General features: G+C 39.9%; 1 protein-coding gene across 4 annotated transcripts in view; it reads left to right on the top strand.

Moving 5' to 3' along the window:
- Positions 1–25695, top strand: part of fred (friend of echinoid) — a 139751-nt gene that overhangs the window by 74658 nt on the left and 39398 nt on the right. For all 4 annotated transcript variants that reach the window (XM_089257297.1, XM_089257296.1, XM_089257295.1 and 1 more), the window contains exons 3-4: positions 22051–22311; positions 23662–23858. In XM_089257297.1, the coding sequence (XP_089113423.1) occupies positions 22051–22311; positions 23662–23858 (458 nt within the window). The remainder of the gene's footprint in view (positions 1–22050; positions 22312–23661; positions 23859–25695) is intronic.

The raw sequence follows: 25695 nt of genomic DNA, 5'->3' as shown, positions 1-25695 counted from the left end.
TCTATATGCGAATCAGTTCATCTTTAATCCATTTCAGTTTCAGTGTTTGCAATATATATATATATACGTTCATATATATAAAACATTTTTGCAAAACTCAAACGTAACTAAAATTCGTTTTTCATATTTCTTTTATTTTTTCATTTTTCCGGCAAATCGAATCAAATTCTTTCTATTTTGTTGCCTTTATTGTTGTTGTTGCTGCTGCTACTGCTGGTGTACGCCAGGCCAAGCTGACACATTTCCCATTTTGTGATGGATGCGGCAATAATTTTTGCTATTTATGCAAAAGTCGACTGTTATCAATAGCCCCAAAAAGTTGGGCGTGGCGTGACGTTGCTCCCGGGACAAGGGAGCAAACGAATTCGGCGTTTGCTTCTGCCTCGATTTCTCTATATATGCGTCTTTCAGGCGAATGCGGGTCAACATTTAACCTTTACCTTGTGCACACACACACATATATACAGAGATAGAGGCAGAGATACAAATGCATAGATCAAAATATGTGGCAACACGTGTTGGTTCCGATTCGTTTGACTTGTGCTCCTACATACACACACACACACACACACACATGTCGTGACGTGGGCGTAACATCTATCAGCAGCCATGGGCATATATATATTTTATATGTGACTACACTAAACGAAATACTCTACATTAAATCAAACAAAATATGCAACATAAATTTTCATATTGAACAAAAATCGAAACAGCTTGGGAATGGAAATCCTAGCACGATATTTGTATACATTTTTTCGCTCAGTGTACATCTACATATTTTTTTGGTATACATCTCTACATGGTTATGGCAACACTTATGCAAATTGAAATGCAAATAAGCCTGGCAGCCAACTGTCTGTCTGTCTGTCTGACTGTCTGTCGTTTTGTAGGCGTGCTTTGTATACAATTCGGCCACGCCTCTGCAGCGTCTCTCCCCCCCCCCCCCCCCCCCCCCCCCCACCTCTCTCTATTGGCTTCTCTATGCTGGTCTACCACAAAAAAGTCAGCCGTTATGCGAATTTCGGATTCTTTGTTGATTCTCACGCTTTATTGAATTCATTTAAAAAGCAATTTTTCATTCAGTAACAACAAGAGCAGCTGGCATAATGCCGACTACTGAGAAATATGTGCGCCCCTTTATATTGCTGCTGTTGTTGTTGTCTTGGCTCTGCTGCTTAAAGCAGGCCATGAAAAAAAATGTGAAGGAGAGCAGAAAAAAAAAAGTATATGTCTATATGTTGACTTCTGCTAACATTCCAATTAGCCTTTTGTCTGGTGTCAATGCAGCACAAATAAAAAACAAAAGCTGAGGGGCGTCGCTTCACGCCCTCCCGATGTACAGAGGGCAAGGCATAAAATCAACAGAGTAAAGAAAAGGCACAACAATCGAATGAAAACTGAGCTGCAGTCAGTGCTTGGCTACTGCTGCTCTCACTACCTCTCTCTCTCTCTCCCTCTCTCTCTCTCTCTCTCACTCACACTCTGTGTACATGTTACTTGAAATGCCTTGCGAAACTGTTTGCAGCCTTGTTTGCCTTTTGCTCTGCTCTTGTCCCTTGGCCCTTTGTTTGCGGCCTACCAAAAAGACAATTAAACTCTTGTTAATGGCCGAGCACCAATAACAAGCGAAAAATGAAAAGAATGAACTAATGGGCAATGCCAGACTGGCAAATACCCTGGGTGTTACTCTGAGACAGAGACCGCATCTCTTTCTGAAATTTTCTGCTAAGCGATATCTCTTGTGGATTTATACAGAGTCTTTCATTATAGCACTACTATATGTAAATGTTTCTATATACGATACGATCTGTAGGCTGCTGAGCACTTTTGATATTCATTGGTGAGCTGTATGAGTATTCAATGGATCGGAATTTACTTATTGCTACTAAAGACTAAACTACAAATATCGTATGCCAACAGCCCTGCATTGACCTTGTCAAGCTCAAAAGGGTCTTCTTTCCCCGCTAATTATTCCACGCCCTAGGTAGGAGTCACATTTCGCAAGGGTGCTCAAGTACAGTGCCATTGCACACTCTGCATTATTATAAGAGAGTTCATTTAAATCGAAGTGAAACTCTTTGTTTTCGTTTCGGATTGATGAAGCTTATACATATAATTATAAAATTAATAATCAGTTTAACTACAATATAAAAGAAAGAAACTTATATGAGCTTTGCCTTTTAGATAATCTCACCGTGTAATACTCTGGGTGATGAATTTATCTTGCTCAAAAGAACGTTTTTTTTTTTTTTTTTTGTGGCAAACTTCATCGGTATCAATGCGATATGTATCGATAAGAGAGCGTATCAAAGACTTAGTCAATTTATTTTAATTTATAAATAACTCGCGTTCATTCTGCTAGAACAAGTTCGTATCGAACATTTATCTTTATTTATTTATTTTAATTTTTGTGTAGATTATTATCAACAATAATTACTTAATCAACTCACATAGACAAATAGACAGCTAGACTGCCTTATGTATAGATCAATCTCAGATCAAAAATATGCTTTATATACTAAGCATTATCTAAGCAGCCATGCCAAGTACTTACACCTGTTACCTAAGCATCCCAACAAACAACATACCCATTATGCTGTTTACACTGCCCTCAGTGTACAAAATACAAATAAAAAATGGACAATAGATAAATTGGACGCATTCAGAGGAGCTATTCAACAGGCAATAACATAAAGTGCTTATATGACTGGCGACATGCCTTTGCTTTTATACAGATATACAGCTATGTGTGTATGTGTGTGTGTGGGCGTTTATACTGTTAAGTTACAGCTTGAATGATGGCTGAATGTACATAGTTATGCATCATAAATCACTTGAGTGGCTCACATATTAAATATTTGAGATACGCACAGAACATATATAAATACCTTCAAGCATTCTTTTCTTATACACATATATATGTTTATATACACTTATATAAGTGTTCATCTACAGTTTTTCAGTCTCTTCAATTTGATCAAATTTCGAGTTTCAAAGCTGCTTAAATGCTTGCATAACATTTATAAATAGTTTTTCTTTCTAAACGTATTTTATTTATCGAAAAAAATACACGAAAATTATTCAATTTATTCAAGCGAAGCATAAACAAGATTTTAAGCTATTTAAACTTAGAGCAATAACAGAGATCAATTTCAATTTTATTTTATTTATTTATTTATTTTTTTGTGTAAAGATTTACGAAAAATATTTATATATTTATTTCATTTGACTAATAAGCGGCTTTAGCAATTGTATTTCCCTTGATTTATTTATATGTATGTATTTGTAAAGAGCAAAATAGGCAATTGAAGTTGTCGAGGGGCAAAGGTAAGCTCAAATAATAGTAGAGTACATATGTATATGACAGCTGCCAATTTTAGAGTACATCTGCTCATACAGTCGAGTCTTGATAATTTGTACCCCACTCAATCGAAAATCAAGTTAAATTGAAAAAAGTAAGAAATTCGTTCTCAATAATTATCGATTATTTTAATTTCTGTGTAAGTCGATAAAAAAAAGACTGATCCCTTTGCCATCTCAAATTATCGGGATTTTACTGTATTTGTATCTGTAGCTGTTTATAAGTTCTTATTGGTGTGTGATATGAGAGTAGACTCAAATATGTATTTCTTCAAGCGATTCCATCTTTTCCTTCGCTCTCGCAATGCTCCATCACCTCGTCTTTGCCTCGTGCTGTCTCGCTCTTGAGTTTCCTTCAACAGATTCTCTATGAGGATCTGTTTCAGCTGCAGATTAACTGAAAAAGAACTTGATCAGTTCGTAGTTGGCTCAAATACCTCGAAGGCAGCTAATTGTATATACATATGTATACATGCCTATCTCTACGCGCATGTATATATGTGCATCTATTCCCTTTGCTATTGCTGCTGTTCCATACAGCAGCACATGTTGTTGCTGTTGTTATTGTTCGAATTGCCGTTGCTGTGTCCTTGTTTTACAGCGTGACCAGGCGTAAATTAATTTTAGCCACTAAGCTTAATTTAAAGTTGGCTTAAGCCAACAAACACGGCGCACACACACACGCGCGCGCTTTGGCCATAACAACTGGAGCAAGTGACCTTCTATGCAAATACGCAACAATAACAAGTGCCGCTGGGCTGGCAGCCCGGGCCGACCTCATGTGGAGTTCATAAAGTTTCACGAGCGACCGCAAAAGGCAGCAGCAGGAGCAGCAGTAGCAGGAGCAGCAGCTGTGGGAGCAGCAGGAGCGAAGGCGACGCCGGCGCCGGAAGTTGTCCGCTGTACGAAGTGCGACTTGTCAACGTGTACTTCCGGCCGCCTTCCTTTGCCGCACCGCAGACGCAGCCACACAGCAGGCGAGAGGGGGAGCGAGAGAGAGGGAGAGAGTCGAGACAGAGAGAGAGAGGCGAACAGGAAGCAGTTGGCAGTTGGCTTCACCTCAACCTCAACCACAACTCCACCTCCGACTGCTGCTCCTGCTCCTGCTCCACTTTATGAATTATTCAGTTGAATTTTTGCAACTGCACTTTATGCCTGGGCACATGCCTCGCTTATGCATTATGAGCCACATGCACTTCACAGCAAATCAAAATACGAACGGGCACAGTCAGCGCACAGCCAGACGGAGAAGCAGTCTGTTTTTATTAATTTGGACTGCATATTAGAGCAGTTAATAAGGCCATATTGATGTTTATTCAAGCTCTGCTGAAGGAGCAGGCTGCGCGGCAAATGGGAAATGAGCTAACTTAAATATGAAATTGATTCTGAACTGGAGTTTAATTCTCAGAAATATATCAAGTTATACATATTATGATGTGCTCTCTTCTTACGAGATATAAGCAATTTAATATAATATTAATAATTTAATAGGAAATGGAATCGGAAAACTAACAGGACTATAGTGCAAAGAGTCCTTCAAAATTTTTTTTAAAAATAAATAGAGGAGCACATACTACACTTTTTAATCTAATTTAATATTTAATATATAAATTCATATAAAAAAAAAAAAAAAAAAAAAAAAGAAGGAAATACAAATATAAATAATATATAATAAAAATAAAAACAATATAAAAATTTTTTAAAATAAAAACAATTTCTTGTTATGGTATAAAATTAGAATTAGAACAAAATAGTAATTTAATATTTAATATTGTAATATATTGAAAAAAATGAAAATTGGAAAAATATAATATATAAATCAATAAAAATAATAATAAAATAAAACAAAATAATGCAAATAGAAAGAAATGTGAAATACAAAAAAAAAAAAAAAAAAAAAAAAAAAAAAAAAAAAAATAATAAGTATATAAAAATAAATAAAATAAAAAATAAAGCTATAATAGAAAAATAAAATAAAATAAATACAAAGTATTTTATTGTATATAGTAAAATACAAGAATTAAAACAAAATAATAAATTAATTAAAACGTAGTTTAATTACTTGAATATTAATGAAAGTGTTTATAACATGTATTTGTTATAAAGTAAAGCTAGTAATTATTCGGCAATAAATAAATAAATAGAAAATTCGTTATAATAATATATTTCAATGTGAATCAACTAATTACTAATACTTAGTATGGTTATCGATTTCCAGAATTGAGCTGGAATTTCAAGACTTTTCTTGCTTAAATTACCGAATTTGCTTATATGCAGCTCTTTTGACTTCGCTCCGCTCAGCTAGCTCACTCGCATATCAAAATATCAACAATGTCAAAAGTTTGCTTTAAATATTCATCACGAAACTCTGAGCTCGACACCTTAATGAAATATTTATATAAATTTTGTTAATTACTATTTATAAAATTAGCTCAAGCTGCGTGCCTCAGTGGACCTCACGCCGTGCCGCAGGCAATCGTTGTTGTTGCTCTTGCTCTTGCTGTTGTTCTTAATGCAAAATTACGCATACGCCGCGTGCTGCATTTGATGTCAACGCAAATTTTGATGTTTATTTGCTTCACTCGCTGTTGTTGTTGATTCATTGTTGTTATTGTTTATAAATTGCTGTTGTTGTTGTTGTTTGTTTCAGAGTTTGTTGTTGTTGTTTTAGCCGGCAGCCAGTTTGACAACATTTGTGTTTCAGCTGTTCAGCTGGCGTCTTTGTTGCCTTTGCCGCTGCTGCCTCTGCCTCTGCCTCTGCCACTGCCTCTGCTGCTGCCGCTGTCGTTGTTGTTGTTGTTATGTTTTAGCGTAAGTGATTTTGAAACACCTGCTTAACATGTTGCAAGACAGCCTCAACTCCACAGGCGCATACACCTACACACGCACACGCGCACACACGCACACCTATGCTTTGCCAGCTCAGCTCCAGCTTTTGTGTCGACATTTATTAAGCTTGTTGTTGCTGCTGCTGCCGCTGCTGCTATTTGCGGTTGCCGCAACACACAGTTTAGCTAACTTTGAAGCACACACAGCAATACAGCTCGAGGAGTTGAAGAAGCAGCAGCAGAGCAGCGGGAAAAGCAGCAGGAGCAGCAGCAGGACTTGGCAGCCTTGAAAGGAAGCCATTAACAGTCTTTTGGGAGCTTCTTCTTCTCTTGTTAGCTGCTGCTTTAGATACCCTATGTGAGGCTCAACTTAGGTATGCTAGAATATAGTAAGGCTTGAACGATGTTATTTTATGAATATTTCATAAAAGATATGTGTAGAAAGATGGAGAAACTGCTGGGCGATGAATCTATTCTATATGCAGAGAAAGAGATGGAAAGATGGAAAGATGGAGAGAGATTGAGAGAGAGAGAGAGAGAGAGAGAGAGAGAGAGAGAGAGAGAGAGAGAGAGCGAGAGAGAGAGAGAAAGAGAGGGGGAAGAAGGGTACAGAGAGACGCACAAAGACAGAGATACACACACAGAGACAGAGAGTCACACAGAGATAAAGAGACCCACAGAAACAGAGACAGAGACAGAGACAGGGAGAGAGATAGAGAGAGAAAGAAAGAAAGACAGAGAGAAAGAGATGGAGACTAGAAATCGTTGATGCATACATTATACCATATCCCATAGCTAAGCTAGTTATCGATAAATATCGTCATCAAAAGAAATATCAGCATATAGAGTTAAAGCAATGCTTGTCTTCTACTCCTCTCTACTCTCTCTATAGCTATCCTTGTCTGTCTTCTCTGTGAGACTGTTTGCCAGCACTATGGCATGCCTTGGTATGCCTTCAAGGCCACTCACAGGATATCTGTGAGTCCTCGCATAGTGCTCACATCGCCTGATGGCCATTGTCTGCTTGGCTCTGTAGCTGCTGTCTGACAGCTGCGTCGCCCGTGGCCTCTCCCAGCTGTCGCCTCACCTGTCTCCTCTATCACAGCTGTCGCCTCTTTTACTTGTCGCCTCTCACTCTCTCTCTCACTCTGTCTGTCCCGCTCTTACAGTTTGCTGTTGGCCATAAACTTTCTTCTTGTCGCTCGTGCAACTAACATAAATTTTATGTAATAATTTTTCTAATCATAAAATGAATACACCCAGCCACGCACACACACACACACACACACACACACTCACACACCTGCCACTGTCTCTGCATTATTTTTTAAATACATTTTTAAATGGTGAAAAAAAAAAAATGGAGGGGAGAAAATGTGGCGCGTGCTTCTTGCTGCCTGTTTGGCTGCCTTTGTTGTTGTTGTTGTTGTTGTTGTTGTTGTTGTTGCTGCTGTTGCTTGTCATTCACCGTTAAAATCAATTTACGACAAAATAAACACACGCACAGCGCGAACAGCACGCCACGCCCACACTGGCAGGCCGCCCATTTTGAATGTTTACACTGCTGCCGCTGCTGCTGCTGTCGCTGCTTTGTTTGTTTCCTGTATCGTCCTGACGTCGACAGCGACAGCAGCGTGTGCAGCGGGCAGCGGGCAGCGGGCGGCGGAGAGGTTGTCAACGTCTGCCGCTGTCACCTTTAATGTAGAAATATTTTTTGCTTCGTTTTTTTGCCCCAGCCCTGAGCATTGACAGACAATGAGTAGCAGGCGTTGCCAGCACACACACAGACACACACAGAAATAGCGATACACCTGCATACACACACACAAATACAGAGGCAGAGATTGTAGCACACAAAATACCCGCACGAAATTTCACTCTCGCTTATCAAAATTGGCTTAAGGACATTCGAGAGACCTACAAAAAACAAAAAAAAAAACCCACATGTACGAGTGTGTGTGTGTGTATGCAGGTGTAGCTGAGCTTAAAGCCAAACTAGTTTAAAGGCGAATCAATAGGGATGGAGACGAGCTCATTAACCGAAGCGAATGCCAAAACTAAATGCGGCCAAAATGCGGGCAGTTATCAGAGAAGGCGATGCGGGGAAGGAGATAAAACGAAAGAGTGAAAGAGAGAAGCGAAGAGTAAGGGAAAAGGGAGACGGGAGTGAGTGCTCATTAAAATGCAGCACGCAAAATTTGATAGCAACAACTCGCCTGATAATGATATAATACAGCAGCAGCAGCAGCAGCAGCGGCCAAAAATAGAAAAAAGTAAAAGAAGAAGCTGAAGCTGAAGGGCAAAAAAAAATAGAGAGAAATTAAATTAATTTTAAACTGTAAATTTAATTGAGCGAAGCGTAGCTCTTTGTGCTTCGATTGCTTTAATTGAGGCAAGCAATGATATTTAAAGAATATATCTATAAATACATCTTAGACCTATATAAGGAAACATTTTGTATGCCTTTCTTTGACGTTTTTCCGACTTTTCATTATTAAGTCTAAGTCATTTTGCAACACTGACCCGAATGAGAAAATCACTGTCAAAGGCTGCTCTTAGTATAAACAAAAGAAAATATGTCTCAGATTTAGCATAATTTTAATAAAGCTTCAGTCTCACATCGCACATAAGCAGACAGTTAATGTTGCTCACAAAATCGCTATACAACACTGTCAAAATGTGTTGAAAGCGTCGACAGAGTGTAATGAATGCATGAAGAAGCAGCAGACGCTTAATTAAAAATTCAACGCAAAATCAACAGCAAAAATCTGTTAACTGCTAAATGTAAGCTGTTACCAATCAGGGAAAGAGTGCGAAAGAGAGGGTGCGAGGTGGTGGTGGGTAGTGGGAGTCAACTCAAACAGCCGCAGGTGCAAATATGTTGAGAACTGGTTGAGTTACAACAACAGCAACAACAACAACAACAACAGCAACAACAACCTGACGAGCTGGAGCAAAGGGAAATAAATACAGGCTGGCACAAACAATGATGATGAGGATGCCACAAAAGGGGGCGCTAAACAGAAGGCCAGGCGGGGGGTGGAGGGGGCGTGGCATGACAGCTGCTACTGCTGCTGCTGCTGCTGTTGCCGAGTGGCAGACATTATTGCTCCCGCGAGCATTGGGCAAAGGCAAATAGTTTTGGCAGACGATTGCCCCAAAAGGCATCAAGACGGCCACTTTTGGCTGCCTAGGGTTAAGGGCTGGCACGCCCACACTCACACACACACACACACACTCCCCCCCTCTCCCTCTTCGTTTCTCTCTTTGTGCTGATGACGATGATGATTAGAAAACTGCGCAAAGGCCTCCAAGGAGCCAGCCACCAGCCGGTTTTCTGTCCATTGCCTTAATTACGTGCAGATAAGAAACGCAAATATGAAATGTCCCACATCCAACCATCCAGCCAGCTCCTCCCACATCCACGCCCACCCAGCTCCTGCTCAGTGCGGCGCAACAGCTGCGTCACTAAACGCCCAGCGCATAAACATAAAAAGTCTATGAAACTGTCATAAAGCAGGCAATAGAACTGAACGACCAAACTCGTCGCTTGACACAAGCCCCGCCCCGCCCTAGCTTGTCCGTCACCCTCCCTGGGGAGCCTTGACGCTTGGGCTGAAACTCATTTGTAAGGCGAAAGCCATAACGAAAATTGGCCAAAAGAAATTAGACGAACTTCGGCTTCAACTGCTGTCCAGGCGCGCACTTTAAAGTGGCCGAAGAGTGAACCGGAACCGGTACCGGTACCGGTACCGGGTACCAAACGCCGGGCACCATCAAACGGGAGCTACGGAACCGGGAACGGGCGAACATGGCTAGCTGGGCATCGTAGGCTCCTTTGAGATGGTACAGTGAAGACTGACCAAGGCAAAAATGATCGAATATGATGGAATGTATCCTTCTTATGTATAAATAGTTACATTATATACCTGAATTATATATATATTATCATGCTGAAAATGAAATTCCTCCCATAGCTAAGTGCTTGCTTTTTATTACAAACTGTAATTTGTTGTACCTTCAGGCATGCCAAATTCTTCGACACACACATGCACGCTTGTGCACAAACACTCACACCCACCGACACCCACAAATTCCGACTCGATATCAAACTTTGCATTGTCTTTAACAATTTTTGCCACCCAGAAAATTCCAATCACTTTGAAGTTAATAAAGAATTCCCTTTCAAAACCAAAAGTTTAGTTCTAGCGAAGTTTCACTGTAATGCGCTAGCCAAGCGCAAAATTATCTAAAAGCATGCCACAGCATAGAATAGTGTTTAGCGGAGAGGCAGCCGAGGAGGACATGGACAGCAGCTTAGAAAATTTGTGGTAGCAGGGGCTGGGGGGGCGAGGTCAGGGTCAGCGGCAGAGGTCTTAGCCATTTCATTTTTAGACTCGTTGTCTAGGCGACTATGTGTGCGTGTGTGTGTTTTGTAAAGATTATGCGCTTATAATGGGGCGCAAGTTGCCTCAACGGGGCTCCCGTTACCAAAATCTCTACAAAATTGGCTTTTGAGCGCACATAAAATGTGTAAAGCGGGACACCGAGTGTTACAACTGTTAAGCACAGGCCCAAAAGTAGATAACAACAGCACAAGAGCAAGCGTGGGGGGCAGTGGGTGAGGGCGGGTGGAGGATAGAAGTGGGAATGAGAGTGTGAGAGACCATAAATTAGAAGAGAAACGAAGTTGAGTGCATTGTGTATCCGCATTCGCATCCGCATCCGCATCCGCATATAGTCGTGTATATGCGAGTGTGTGCTATATCGTATATGGCGCAGCCATGTGTCCCGACAGAGTCGTAAAACGAAACATAATGAAACATTATAAAAATCGTAAAAATCATAAAAATCAACATCATATTTATGCACAAGCTGCAGAAAACTGCTGAAACCCACAAAAGTATGCAAAATAAAGCCGACAGACAGTAGGAGCGCAAAAGAGATGAGAGAAGAGGAACAAAGCCAAGCATCAAAGTTCAAAAGAACTGTAACAGCAAGAAACAGTCCCCTCTGGCTGGCTGAACAAGTTATTAGCAACATATATTATTATAGATGTAGCTAAATTATCTAAATTGACATAGCCATAAAAACTAAAAGTAAATAAATACAAACATCTTAACAAATTTATAATATCTCGCGCTGTCCCTATAAATATGCACACATGTGTATACAACTCGTAAATATGCGGCCGCAACAATATTGAAAGTGTGACAGAGAAGGGCAGCGTATGTGCGAGGAGCGCGCTTTGCTCGTAAATTTGGCGTAACACGCGACGCGCTGCAATTTCTTTCGCACAGATTATAACTTATGTGACGTGGTCGAAGAAGTGTGCGAGAGAGAGTGAGAGCAGAAGACTGTTGCTGGGAAGAGTATGCGAGTGTGCGAAAGAGTGCGGAGTGAGGAGTGCGGCAAGAGGTAGTTGAGTAAGTAGCCGTTGCTTTTATTATGTATATTATGCCAAATAGAAAAGCATGCGAGAGGGAGGGAGGGAGACAGTGAGGGCTAGCTAGCTTGTGCTTGTCCGTTTCACACATGCTGTACGTGCTATGTTGGTGTGTGTGAGTGTGTGCATAGTCTTATCAGAGACCCCACGTTTCTCTACACTCTCCAATGTCTTGGCATATTAACATTTATTTTTCACAGTCATTTTGACTGCGGTGACAACACAGCACAAAAATTTTACTGCTGCAAATAAAAACTGACAGAAGACAAAAAACCAGAAAAAAAAACAAAAATATCGAAAAGAGTTGCATAAACCGCAAGCACAGCTGACAGCGTATCTGTATGTGCATATCTAGATATGTGTGTGTGTGTGTGTGTGGTTATGCAAGTGAGGGTTTTTCTGACTTTTGCTTAATACCCGAACCGAAGCAGCCACGATTTATGATTTATGCATATTCCATTGTGAAATCTATTGAGAAATCAGTGACAGGCAAAATATGCATGAGCCACACACTCTATCTCTCCTCACTCCGCTCACTGCCTCTCGCTCACACACAATCCTGCATAAGACGCTTTGCAAATAGAATTGATGCATTGCACGTCAAAAATTCCCTTTCCAATCGGCGCCACTCACATAAGCACTAATAGTATCTACATATATATGAAAAGTGATTCCAAGACTTTTCCCGAATGCGCCAAACCACTTTACGTGCACAGCAACAAAAAAAGAAACTACTTTAACTTATTGAATTTACTCAAAAAAGCATCAACTGTCTAATTGGAAACACGTACGATCACCTAGTGCCGCTTTATTAGGTTTAGCGTGAGAGTGAAAGGGATGTCACTAGCAGTGAGTCCAATTCAAAACTAAGCCGATCACACTCTGTGTTCATAATTTCAACATGGCCGCCTCTGCTTATTAGCATAGGCGAAAGAGCGAAAGGGACGCCGCATGCTAAGCCATGACATAAACCATGACAGCCCAGCTCATTTGCAATTGGGCGCTGATCAAGAGTACTGTTGTTGTTTTTGTTTTTGTTTTCTATGCAATTTAATGCTCTTGTACGCACACACAAGATGGCGCGCCCATGCATGCTGACATATGCAAATGCGTTTATGCGAATGCATGTCAACATGGCTGCCACCTGAGCATGGATTGTGTACCAAAAGGAATTGTGTACCAATAGGAATTAGTAAATGTACGCAATTAACAAATGTACCTAAGCAGTTTTGAAGTTAGTTTATAAATATAAATAGACGCTTGTAGCTGTAATTCTATTTGTACTACAATTTTTCGGGCTCCATCAGGCAAAGAGTGATGGCACTCCACGGTGAATTTCATGCGCCTATGCAAATTCTTTTCACTCTCGTACTGCAACACATCGCACGCTCTGCATATCTCTCTATCTCGCTCTCTCACACGTTATTTAGCTGAATTGGATTTGGAGTGACGTCACACGCGCCGCCTGTACTGCATATGCACTTAACAGATGCAAAAGCAAACAATTTGATTAGCGCACGGGCAAACATTTGATTAGTGAATGTTGCGAGTGTTGCGCGCTCAGCGGCTTTGACCTTTGTCCTTGCCTCCGACACCTGCTGCTGACAGTGATACAAACAAACACAAAAAAAAGCGAGGAAATATGTTGAAGAAGAAGAGCGAAACCTCTGTCAAGGATAACACATTTGTGTGTTGACATGCAGCAGCTGCTGCTACTGCTGCCGCTGTTGTTGTTGCTGTTGCCTTTTCTGTCACTCACATACACTTTTACCGTTAAGGAACGACACATACAACAAGCAAAAAGCAGCAGGGAAAACTGTTGCGAAAGGCCTCGCGCAAACACGTAAATAGTTTAGCAAGGACACACACAGACACACACACACGCACACACATAGCTATACACACATTTCATTGAATTTGTGCTGGCACAAAGAAGATGACATCAAAGAGTGGGCGGGAGGAGTATTGGGGCTTGAAAGGGAAGCACAGATAAAGCCAAATACGGCAGCAAATGGGAGCCGCGTGGGCTAGGGGCGTGCCACTGGCTAAGGCATTTATAGAAATTTTCCACAAGCGAAACTCAAATAAACAGCTTGAATGAAAGTGGTCCGATGAATGGATGGAGCAAGAAGAGGGCAAGAGAGACAGAGTGAGAGAGGGAGTCATATACCAATAAGCATGATGGATATAGATACATCCAACTATCTCGCTCGCTCTCCCCCACTCTCTGTCAGCCGCTGGCACCCTACTCTCGCTGGGCATGAACGTCTGTCGCCTTTGCATAACAAATGTTAGCAACATGTTTCCATAATGAGCAGACGCTGAATGCCTCCATCCAGGCCATCGATAGCTAGAGATGGTCAGATAAGAGATACATATATATGTATGTATGTAAATGCATATATCGGTAAACTAGGTTTGCTATTAATTTCTCCATGTGTATGTACACAAGCATACATATGTATATGCGTATGTCAAGCATGAAATGTAATTAGCTTTCAGTTATATTTGCTAGAGATGGGTAGCTGTCATTAGTGACTTATGGACTCAGTTAGCGATATGTATAATTGGATAGTGAATATGTTAAGTTAAATATATATTGAAAAATTAACTAATATGCAAGCAATAAATAACTTATATACACACATATTATATATAAGAAGTAAATCATATTATTCATAGAAAAATTTATAAGTAAGAATGTTTATTTCGGAGTATATATATTTATATATAAATATTTGGTTCTCAAAATTAATTACTATGAATAATTTATATTTATAAATTTTTTTTCATTTGTATGAACTTTTCACAATCATTGTTTTTCATTCTCTAAATTATAATCGCGTGATTGCAGCTGACATAATTTACGATAGTTTTGATTGACATCACTATTTTTACGGTACTCTTTGCCCCCGACACGATTGAGCAATATGCTCTGAACATCTCTAATGTCACAGTGCGCCTTCCTCCCGCTCTCTCTGTCTCTTTCTCTGCCACTCTCGACTCTTTCCCATTTCCCCCACTCGACCTCAGTGCCTGCCGTTTGGCCTCAGGCTCTCAGCCCTTTATAATGGCGTCGCGTCTGTGTCTCTGACTCCAATGCCAACTGTGACTGCGACCGCGACGGCGACGGCCACGGCGACGGCGACTGTGACTGCGACTGCGACACTGTCCCAGCTCCAAATTAATCGCTTTCCACAATACGGTTGGCATTCAAGCCCCTACATTGCCTCTGCCCGCCCCCGGTCGTCCCTCTTTGTCTGTGTGCGCCTCATTTGTTATGGTCATTTGCATAAATAAGTCACTGGCAGCGGCATTTTGGACCAGTCGAGAAAACCACTGAACAACTGGACAACCGGACAACCGGACAACGGGACACTGGAGAACACAATGCCCCAGGGGCAGGAACATGACGGACGTGGGGACCTACAATTGAGCGGAAATTGTGTGAATAACTTGATGAATGCTGAGGCCGAGTCGCGTCGAGTTGGTTGTTTCATCATTTGCTTCGCTTGTTTTCGTCTTCCATCTCTTACACTCCCCCTGGCGCTGCTCATCCGCATCCGTAATCGATTGTTGTAGGTCAGGGCATGAGCCGTCAAATCCTAATCATATCATTCCCACTCTGTGGTCTTACTAAACGATAAGGACCAAAAGTCACTCGATTATGGTGTAAACACAGTAAAGCCAGCTTAACTTGATCAGTGCTGTGTGCGTGTGTGTGTACGTGTGTGTGTGCGTGCTTGTGGGAAACTATTTGGCTGCTTTTCTTTATGACCTGCCTTAACTGCTTTATTAGCTGCCTGTAGTTTGTGTGCTTAGCGATAGTTTGTGGATGACTAAGGGAGAAATTCGCTTCATCCGGCTTATGCAAAGTTATTGATAAGAAATAAGGTAGATACGATATTATAACAGACTTATATATCGTTTAGATCATTCCTTATTGCTAAAGATAAGTTATATACGATATTATATCTGACTTACATCTGTTTATGTCTATAATGCATTTCGAGCTGAATTTGTCTAGGCAATAAGTAAGCTGGAAAATTCAGTACAGTTTTTACTTTGCCTACAAGATCTCATTACCTTATATTAAAAGGTTCGCTTTAAGATAAATCGTAACTTTCAAGGACTTTAGTCATTCATAAAGGAACATTTCCTTCAAGACTCAGTAGAAAATTTATTTTGCTCTTATTTATTTTTTCTCATTTCATCATTCACGCCATTACCCGTAATTTTAATCCCCTTTACGTTTCTTTTTAAGCTTCACATTTTTACAGCCCAAATTCGTGCAAGGCATATTAGCTTCATTGGATTTTAAGTAACTTTATTATCCTTTATTACTAGCAACAACCGAATCAATTAAGATCTGTATGTTCTGCATTTGGTAACTCAATTATGCTATATCCTATACAAAATTATATATTACTCCACTTTTCAGACATATCTAATAGCTATAAGATATCTGCTAGTCGTTCATTCCCCACTTTCGACTTTGCTTTAATCAAATTCCAAATTAGTTTCAATTTCTTAAACGGATTCTGAAATTTCAATGCTTCCGCCTTTTCAGTAACCTTTCTCTCTCTCTGCCCCTACCCACCTCTCTCTCTCTCTCTCTCTCTGTTCATCACATATCCTTGCATGCACCATTTGTTCGACGGCAACAAAGAATAAAAAACAACCAAATTTTGGTAAACAAAACCCAAACCCTGTTTGTCCTTGAACGGGCAGAGGCTTGGACCCTCTGCGGGTGCTGCTCCCCCCGTATCGCTGTCCTGCTGCAAGGATGCGTGACAATATGCCGTTTAATTATACGCAGCGACCCTTTGTGCAGCTGCGCGCTCGCCTCGTTGTTATTGTGATATCACACACACATTTTAAAAGTCAATTATCCGCACATAACGCACATCGTTGACATGCTGTAGGAGCTGCCGTAGCTGGGGGCCGCTGCGAGTCTCGAGTCCTTGCCACGCGTCAATTTTGGCGCGCGCTTTTTAAACTTTCTCCAGAGCGATGGCAGCCACGGCGAGAGGAAAAAGTTTATTATTTTTTATGAGACGGCGCTTTGGCATGCGAACGGCGAACGGCAAACGCACACACACAAGCCAGTCGAATCCGCTCCACTCCCACGCTCGATTCGCCCAATTGCATAATGTGAAGTAGAAGAATATACAGCCATGCTGTGGCCACCTGCGCAGCGCCCCCCGTCTGTGCCGTCTGCCGTCCCGGCACTCGATAATAATACCGATAATAACATAATCTGCCAGCTATTCGAGTAGTTTAGGTCTGCGCTAACGAGCAGACGCGCGCTTCAGTTACAGTTTGCCGTGGCGCCGTGCCATGCCTCAGGCTGCAAGCGCCAGGCTGTGCGAGGGGGAGAGGGAGAAGAGGCCAGTTGGTAACTGTAGCTATCTTTAAAATTGAAGTGGCCTAGACGAACGCATCCGTTGCATATGCGAATGCGAATGCTTTAAAGTAGCTTGATGCTAACTCCTTCACAGACCGAATCTTTGTGCAGTCCGAGCCGGATTACCATTGACTAAACAACTTTTCCTCTCTGTGGTTTACTTTACCATAAATTATTATTATTATTCTAGTTAAGGTCTCTTTATGATCTTCAACTGAACTTTGCTATCCCTGTCTCTGCTTTCTTTGACTTGACCTATGCCAAAAATTCATAATATCTTCCCTAGCACTTCTCTCTCTCTCTCTCTCTCTCTCTCTCTCTCTCTCTCTCTGGGGCTTACTTTACCATAGTTATTACTATTCTTCTAGTTAAAGTCTCTTTATGATCTTCAACTGAACTTTGCTATCCCTGTCTCTGCTTTCTTTGACTTGACCTATGCCAAAAATTCATAAGATCTTTTCCTAGAGTTTTTCTCTCTCTCTCAGTTAGATTTGTCTAACAATTTCTAAAAAGTTTATCCATTCTTCTATATACCATATGAAGTTAAGCATAGAAGCCATTTCCAAATGAGGTCTCTCCTGCGTACAGAGATTCTAAGTCTTTCCCAGAACCAGGGCACTCTATACCAAATCCTAACCTTTACTTCATAGTCCATGATCAATCAAAGTGCTCTATCTTAACATCCTGCTGAGAGATTGCTGTACATTTTCACATCACAATGCAACGAATTGCCTTATTGCTATGCAACTTTAGATCGATGAGGCTGTATATCAACTGTCAATGCCACAGACAAGAAACAACAAGAAGTAACTCTTCCATGATAATGTTAATGGCAAATGCATATAAAATTAATTCAATATGCATCGCTAATATCACTTATCAGCAGATAATATGGCATAATTGCCTGCATTAAAATCCTTTGCTGCATAAAGTTAAGCAAATTCCCGAATGCCGTAAATATTTAATGCGAGTTTCCCACATGCTCGAAATCAATCAGAGCCCGCAAATTGTGTGCTTCAGTGTAGTTGCTCAATGAGTGCAAAGAAAGTAAAGGAAACTTCACTTATGTACGAGTACTTATTGAGAGTTATGCTGTGTGGGGGGAGTGGGAGGAAGAGCAGGCGTATGGGCATGGCAGGCAGGCAGGCAGGCAGGCATTTGCCATGTAATTGGCTGCAATTTGCATAACAATTCTGCGACTGTTTTGCATAAGTCCTGCGACGATGCAACATAATAACGGAGGCAGCACTTATTTTCACATTAGAAATTCCTTTTTGGTCCTGGCCGGGCGAAGGACATGCTGCGGCAGCACCAGCTGCGACTGAGGCGCCGACGGAAACCTGAGACGGAGCCTGAGACTGAGACTGAGACTGAGACTTAGACTGAGACTGAGACTGAAGCAGAGGCTGAGGCAGAGGCAATTATGTGCTTCGCTTGAGCTGCACCACTTGGCACACACACACACTCACATACATACACACATATATATATACCGTTGCGATACAAAACTCAAGATGCAGCCTCGTAAAAGTCACAGCCGGAAATGCAACGGCAGGAAAATCAAGTAAGAATGTGTCAGCTAAAGGTGCTCGACTAAGAAATACCCTGAAGTTGATATTGGTTTAAAGTGAAATCTTTACTGCTCTACTCTATAGTTATATATCAAAAATTAAGTTGAATAAACTTTAAATGTAAGATAGTCATATAAATCGATATTTGATGAGTATCGATACATATCGTTCTGCGCAATAATATGGTATATGTTATATCTCTGAGAACTTTCTGGGCTTGTTACAATATTGATAGTAATCGATTTCCCAAAATTATCGATAACAAGTAACTGTTTTATACATACGATATGCCGATAGGTAGCACAATTCGGTATCATAGGTGATATTGAAATCTGTTTCTTGACATATACTTAGCAACTACAGTGATATAAAGAAATGATAAATTTATCGATAACAAGTTAAGCTCAAACACGATATGTTTCTAAAATACATATTCTCAAGCAATAAAAAATACCAAAAACTGATAGGAATTGTTCTCAAAAGTTATCGATAACACTAAAACTTCTTATATAGGCGATATGGCACATAGAGGATATCTAATCGAGCGAATTGCTTTGTCGGCTCGCTCCTTTTCGCTTTGCCTTTGACCCACATTCTGTGCAAGCATCATTATACCCTTATTTAGGCATTTTATATGTACGGGGCATACGAAATGAAGGGAAATCTCTGGCAACGGTAAAAATGCAGCCATTTCCTTGGGCCCAGCAGCTGTAAGACTGCAAAAACAGAGAACCGAAATGCTATTTGAGCTAGCAGAAACGGAAGTGCGCCGCATTTGGCTCAACAACGGCACATGTGTGTGTGTGTGTGTGTGTGGTTTCGCACAGCCTTCAACCCCAGCCCTCTGCCAATGGCTGCCTGCAAGTCGACTTTGCCATAAAAGTTATCAAAATTGAAATTTTATTTATTTTCTCGCTTTGCCCTCGTCTGCATGCATATGCACTCAAGAAGTTTATAAGATCTACTTTAATAATGTCGAGTGCATGATTTATATACCCCAGCTCACACACACGCACACGCACGCATTCACACACACACACTGAATGTCTACAACATTTGTGGTTGCAACAGAGAAAAAATCTCATCAAGAGAAATTAAAACTTAAACACAAAGCATTGCGGCGGCTGGGCTAAATAAATGACGATGACGTTGATGAAGTTGAGTGGGGGTGGGCGTGGCAGAGACTGCCAGGCTGGAGGTTGAAGCCAGCAGAGCTGCAGCACCTTTTAGACTAGGCACTAAAAGCATTTCCTCGAAATACGCGACAGACCCACAAAGTATTCAACAATTTCGAGCTATTACGCTTGATTGAGTTTCGCCCGAGCGCTACACTCAGCGAAAAAATGTGAACTGCCACTGGGGTAGAATTTAAATCGAAAACACATTGTGAGCATTCACATGTAATAAATTTAACATGATTATTGAAGACTTTTGCTTGGAACAGACTTTGGCTTAGTTCAAAGGTGATTGCAATGCCAGAGCTTGAGGTGAATTGAGCTGCCATTGGGATGGATTGGGGCTTCAGAAATAATGCCTAATATTATATATACACTTATATTTTCTTTCTCAAATCAGTTTAATCCTAAAAATTTTAACTAAAGAAGAGATATAACAAATAAATGGAAAATAATTTTGGCTCACAATTTTTTTTTTTATTTTTATATATTTTTGTATTTAAAAATTTATGGAAATGTCTGTCTAATTTTTCGCTGGGTCAAATTGAATTTCAATATTTATTCTATATATATATTTTTTTTAATTTATATTTTATTTAATAAAATGGTTAAATTGTTAAATACCTAATAGTTCTATATATTCTTATTTAATATATTTTTATTTTTATTTTATAATTATTTAAAATGCAAATATTTTTTAAAATAAGTAAATTATTAATATCACATATTTATTTAATTATATTTTTAATATTTTATTTATATATTTATCAGTTTATTTTATATTTTTATTATTCTGCTAATTTACTATTTTTATTATTTTCCATATTTTGTTTATAAGTTCTCCATTTGCACTCCATATATTTTGCTTAGTGTCTTCAGCGCCTCGATTTCATTGGCAGGTAGCAACTGCCAGAGCCAGCTAACAGAAAATAAAAAATATATATATACTAAATTAATCAAAATGTAATGCGCTGGGCCTATGGCAACCGTGGAATAAGCACATGAATAAGAAGCAGCAGAAGCTGGTCCCCCGAAAATTAAGCTAATAAATTCACAAAAATGAGTTCGACGCTTAATTTGCCATGAGCATTTTTCATTTTATTCCGCGGCCTCGTGCTAAACTCCGCCTAAGCCACACGAAAACCGAAATGTTTCACACAAAAGCCAGAGCATAAAATAAACAAACAAACAACAGGAAGAAATGAAAAGAGAAAGAGAAAATACAGAAGCCAAAACAACAAAAGGAAACAAGTGCACAGAACTGGACGAAGGAAACAGCAGGCAGGATACGCGCAAAACATGCCAAGGGCCGAGCCAAGCCACTTTTAATGAACAGAACGGCGATTGTTGACTTCGAGATGCTCTCCGCGGCTATTTCGTTTCGAATGACAGAAATAAATTCGAGGATGAATAGAAGTATTCCAAGCGTAGCTGAGAATACTCTAAAAGGAATATTCATTATTAGCTAATTTTTTTTTAATATAAAATATTGATAAATATTTTCAGAGAATTGAGTGCAAATTTGTGGAGGGTGCTAAAGTATGTTAATTTTTAAATATATATCTGTTTACCTAAAAAGTAGAAATACATTTTTTATACGGCCTAGGATGTGTTTAGTTTTAAATTAATGAATGGTCTTAGATATATTATTTAGGTTAAGATTATAATGATTGAGGCAGTTGAGTAGACTTTTCTACTCACGTATATATGTATAAACAGCCATTTAATATTTCTAAGTCTTTAGTCTATCATCATATATGAAGTGTTTGGCATCTTTTCGGCTAACAGAATGAAATAAATCTCAAGATTTCTTTCAATCATGCATTTCAGAATTCAGAATTCTCAATCTCAATATATCTACAAACTAAGCCATATAATTCATATATATCCCAAATATCATATCATATACTTAACATCAACAAAGTTCAATTTTAACTTTAGATTTGATATTCCATAAAAATGATATTTACTTCCATTCGAAAGCAAATCACAGAACCAAAACAATTGATTCAGCTCAAATATTTTTATAGTCAAAAAAGAAATAATAATGTAATACCCTACCTATTTACAGCAATGTAAATTAACAAAGTATGGCGGCAGTTAATTTACATAAAGTGGAAAATATTTTGTTCTCGCTTCTGCTTTACGCCCTATGAATCGCCCCTTAATTCACTGCATTCCCTCTCTCTCTCCCCCTCTCTCGTTCACTCATTGTCTATGTATTCACTTGTCTCTTTTTTGTGCTTTCGTCCACTTGCAGACTTGACTTTCGGCCGGGTCACGGCATTTACGATCTGCAAATTAAGAACACCTCCTACAATCGGGACAATGGACGGTTCGAGTGCCGCATCAAGGCCAAAGGCACCGGGGCCGATGTGCATCAGGAGTTTTACAACGTGACAGTGCTAACGGCCCCACATCCGCCAATGGTGACGCCCGGGAACATTGCGGTGGCCACCGAGGAGAAGCCACTCGAGCTGACCTGCAGCAGCATTGGCGGCTCACCGGATCCCATGATAACGTAAGAGCGCATAATTAATGAAAGTTCATATTACTCGTATTTAGAGGGGACGAAATTGCGTTGCCTTTCGATTCTGGAGCTGGGGTAATACGCGTGCAAAGTGAGCATAAGGAGTGAAGTAACAGACGAAGTTTGTCTAATGAGGTTATATATAGATGTATATGAAGCAGCTACTGTAATTTATGTTTCAATTTGAGTAACAATTAGTAAGATCAGTCTGTATTACTGTGGGGGAATATTCGAGTATTACAGTATAACAGTGTGTAGAATTCAAGAATAGAACGATTATAAGTCAATATTAGATTAATATGGTATTGTTTTAAAAGCCTATTAAATTCATGAGTAGAACAGTTACAATTTAACACTTCATCAGTATAACATTTAATGAGTATAACATTTTAACAGCAAAGCACTAAAGGTATTTAAAAATATATACGAGTATAACAGCTAAACAGTCTTAGGTTTTTTTTAACTTAACTAGGTAGCATTATAACAGTATAACAGCTTTAAAATATAAGAATACAAGTGATATATCATTATAATCATGTAATAGCATAGCTTTATAACAGTATAACAGTGTAACTATGCAACAGAACATAATTAAAACAGCATAGGAGTATTACAGTATGACAGTTTAATGTTAAGAGTTGCTACAGTATGACAACATCGCACTAGAGGACCATAACAATGTAGCAGAAGAGAAACATATCAGCATATGAGAATATAAGTATAACAGATGAAAAGTAGAGTTGTATAACACTGTAAGAGCTTATCAAACTAACAGGGTTGTTAGATAATAATAATACAGTGCGCAAATCATAGTTAATCTACACTGCAGAAGCTTAACATTACAATGTATCACAGTAAACGAGTTACACAGGAGAACAGTACATATATCACTATATCAGAGCACTGCATACACTTACAGCGACAGATTTAGGTCAGAGCTAATGGGTAAAACTGTAATACCCGCAGATAGTAACTATTATAGCTATTATAGCGTATACGCAATATAGCAGGCAAGGAGGAGAGCTGTAAGCTCAGCTCAGTTTTAAGCTCTCTGCAAGCGTATTTTAATTTCGACTTACCGATATTTTAAAATATATGTTGTGAAATACTTTCTTGTTCCATATAAACATTTTTTTGGGCGGCCCACAGCTGTCGTCGACGTTGTGGTCAGCGACAGTTTAAGCACATCCGGCGGCAAGTAAATCACTTAACTGCTCGCCTTCATTAATAATCCCAGCCGGCGCATGCCGTCTTCTCTTTTTTTCGGCACTAAATCGCTGTCGCCCTCTCTCTCTCTCTCTCTCTCTCACTCATTCCGTCTCACTTCTTTATGTGTTGCAGCTGGTTTCGAGAGGGCAGCAAAGTGCCATTGCAGTCGTACGCGCTGAAGGGCGGCTCCAAGAACCACTACACGAATGCGACGCTGCAGATACTGCCCAGACGGGCGGACGATGGTGCCAAGTACATATGCGTCGTTTGGAATCGTGCCATGCCCGAGGGCCACACGCTGGAGACCAGCGTTACGCTGAACGTCAACTGTAAGTACCGTACGGGAGGCGATTGGGCAGCTCACGGGGCGAGCTTTCGAAATGGAGCCAAAAGAAGCGCTGGAATAGTAAGAAAGAACTGTCTGCCATAGACCCCGAAATTTATGACCTGTCCAGCAATACTAAAACGGGTTTCCCTTCTTCCTTTCCACTTTTGGTGGCTCTTACCAATTCTGTTGTGGCTTTTTGTTATGAAGTGAACCATATTTACGTTCGCCCGATGATATATGCTTGTACGTGTGCCAGAAACAGACTCAAAAAGTGTATCAATAGACTTTGTAGAGAGCGGCAGGCAAAGAACATATATATATTGATAGGAAACACGAGAATATTCGAATGGGATTTGTTTAATATAGAGATTGTCACTGGTGTATAATGGAAGAGAAAGAGAAAGATCGGCAGAGCTCAGTTGAAGCTGAAAGAGTTGAGAATAGATTTGAAGAGCTAAGATTTAAGAAATTAAAGTGAGATAAAATGAAATAAAAGCCTCCTAGAGTACTATGATTTATTTAAGTTTAAGTCTTGAGTCAGTTTGTTTATTATGATCCTTACAATATATACTGATAAGTCTTTAGATTACTTTGAATTCATTGGCTGCCTGCAAATGTATTGACAGACTTAGACCTAAGAATTATATCAACATATTTCGCATAATATCATAAGCTATTTCTTTCCAAAATTTTTCATTTTTAATCGGCTTTTCACAGTCAATTTGTTATATTCCTTTTTTTCCGCTTGATTGTTTCCATTCCTTGCCAAATATCAATCAGAATCTCTGTAGAAAATTTCAAAAAGCCAAAGCCTGAGCTCTGGCCAGTTGCAGCTACCATTACTCATTGCCTCCCACTTCAAGTGCGTGGCACTGCACTTTCTCTTGCAGCCGCTCGTCTCTCCCCTTCTCTGTCTTGCTCTTGCCCTCGCTTTTATTTTCAATTGTTTGTCTGCTGTTGTTCTCTGTCAGTTTTTGTAATTAAATGCTGCAGTTTGTTGTACAAATGTTGCCTGTCCAGTTGTCGCATGATCAACGTGACCCAAAAGCCGCGCACATGACAGACCCATAAAGTGTCTGGCTGTCCCACACACACACACACACAGATACATACACATACACATACACACATACAGTTGATTGTTAGTTATTGGTTTCCACGAGAGCGCAGCAAAAGCTGCTCCTGCGGCTACGAAGGCGACTCAAGACTCAAGCTGTTATATTAGCTGACAAGTCTTTAGGGGAACTATTTGTGGGTGTGTGTGTGTGTGTGCGTGTGTGTGTGTGTGAACATGGCAACCATTATAACCGATTTACCATTTCAGCATTATTAAATTTCATACAACGGCCCACGCGGCATATGCGTAATAAACTCGTCAAGTTAGTTGCATTTAATAAAAATCACTAAAAATGACAACAAATGAAATCTGCATAAAATTTATGCAATCAAATAGAGTAACAGTTAGGACTTATAGCCACCTCAAGCCACTGGAGTAGCTCGACGGGAAACGACAATCTCTATATAAGTATGTGTGTGTATGTATGTGTGTGTGTGAGGAGCGCGAAAATATATTCATAGGAAAACATAAATTGCAGTCATTTTTATGCCACACGCTGGATTTGTAGACGCGAAAGTAGACAAGCAACAACAACAGCAACACGCGGATATACTAGGTTTTGTGTATGTGTGTGTGTGTGTGTGTGTGTGTCACATGCAGCGCTGTTACAACGTCAGCGTAACAAATATTTATAGTCCTAGCTATTTGGCACAGCCACGAAACCAGAAGCCAAAACAACTACCCCAGAGGAAGGCGAAAAATGTCTCCGAACGAAGTAAAG

Source organism: Drosophila navojoa, chromosome 3, assembly GCF_054131105.1.
Source record: "Drosophila navojoa isolate 15081-1374.11 chromosome 3, UAZ_NAV_1.0, whole genome shotgun sequence".
Taxonomy (NCBI): domain Eukaryota; kingdom Metazoa; phylum Arthropoda; class Insecta; order Diptera; family Drosophilidae; genus Drosophila; species Drosophila navojoa.
Note: the sequence above shows the minus strand (reverse complement) of the source record. Positions and strands in the feature narration are given on the sequence as shown.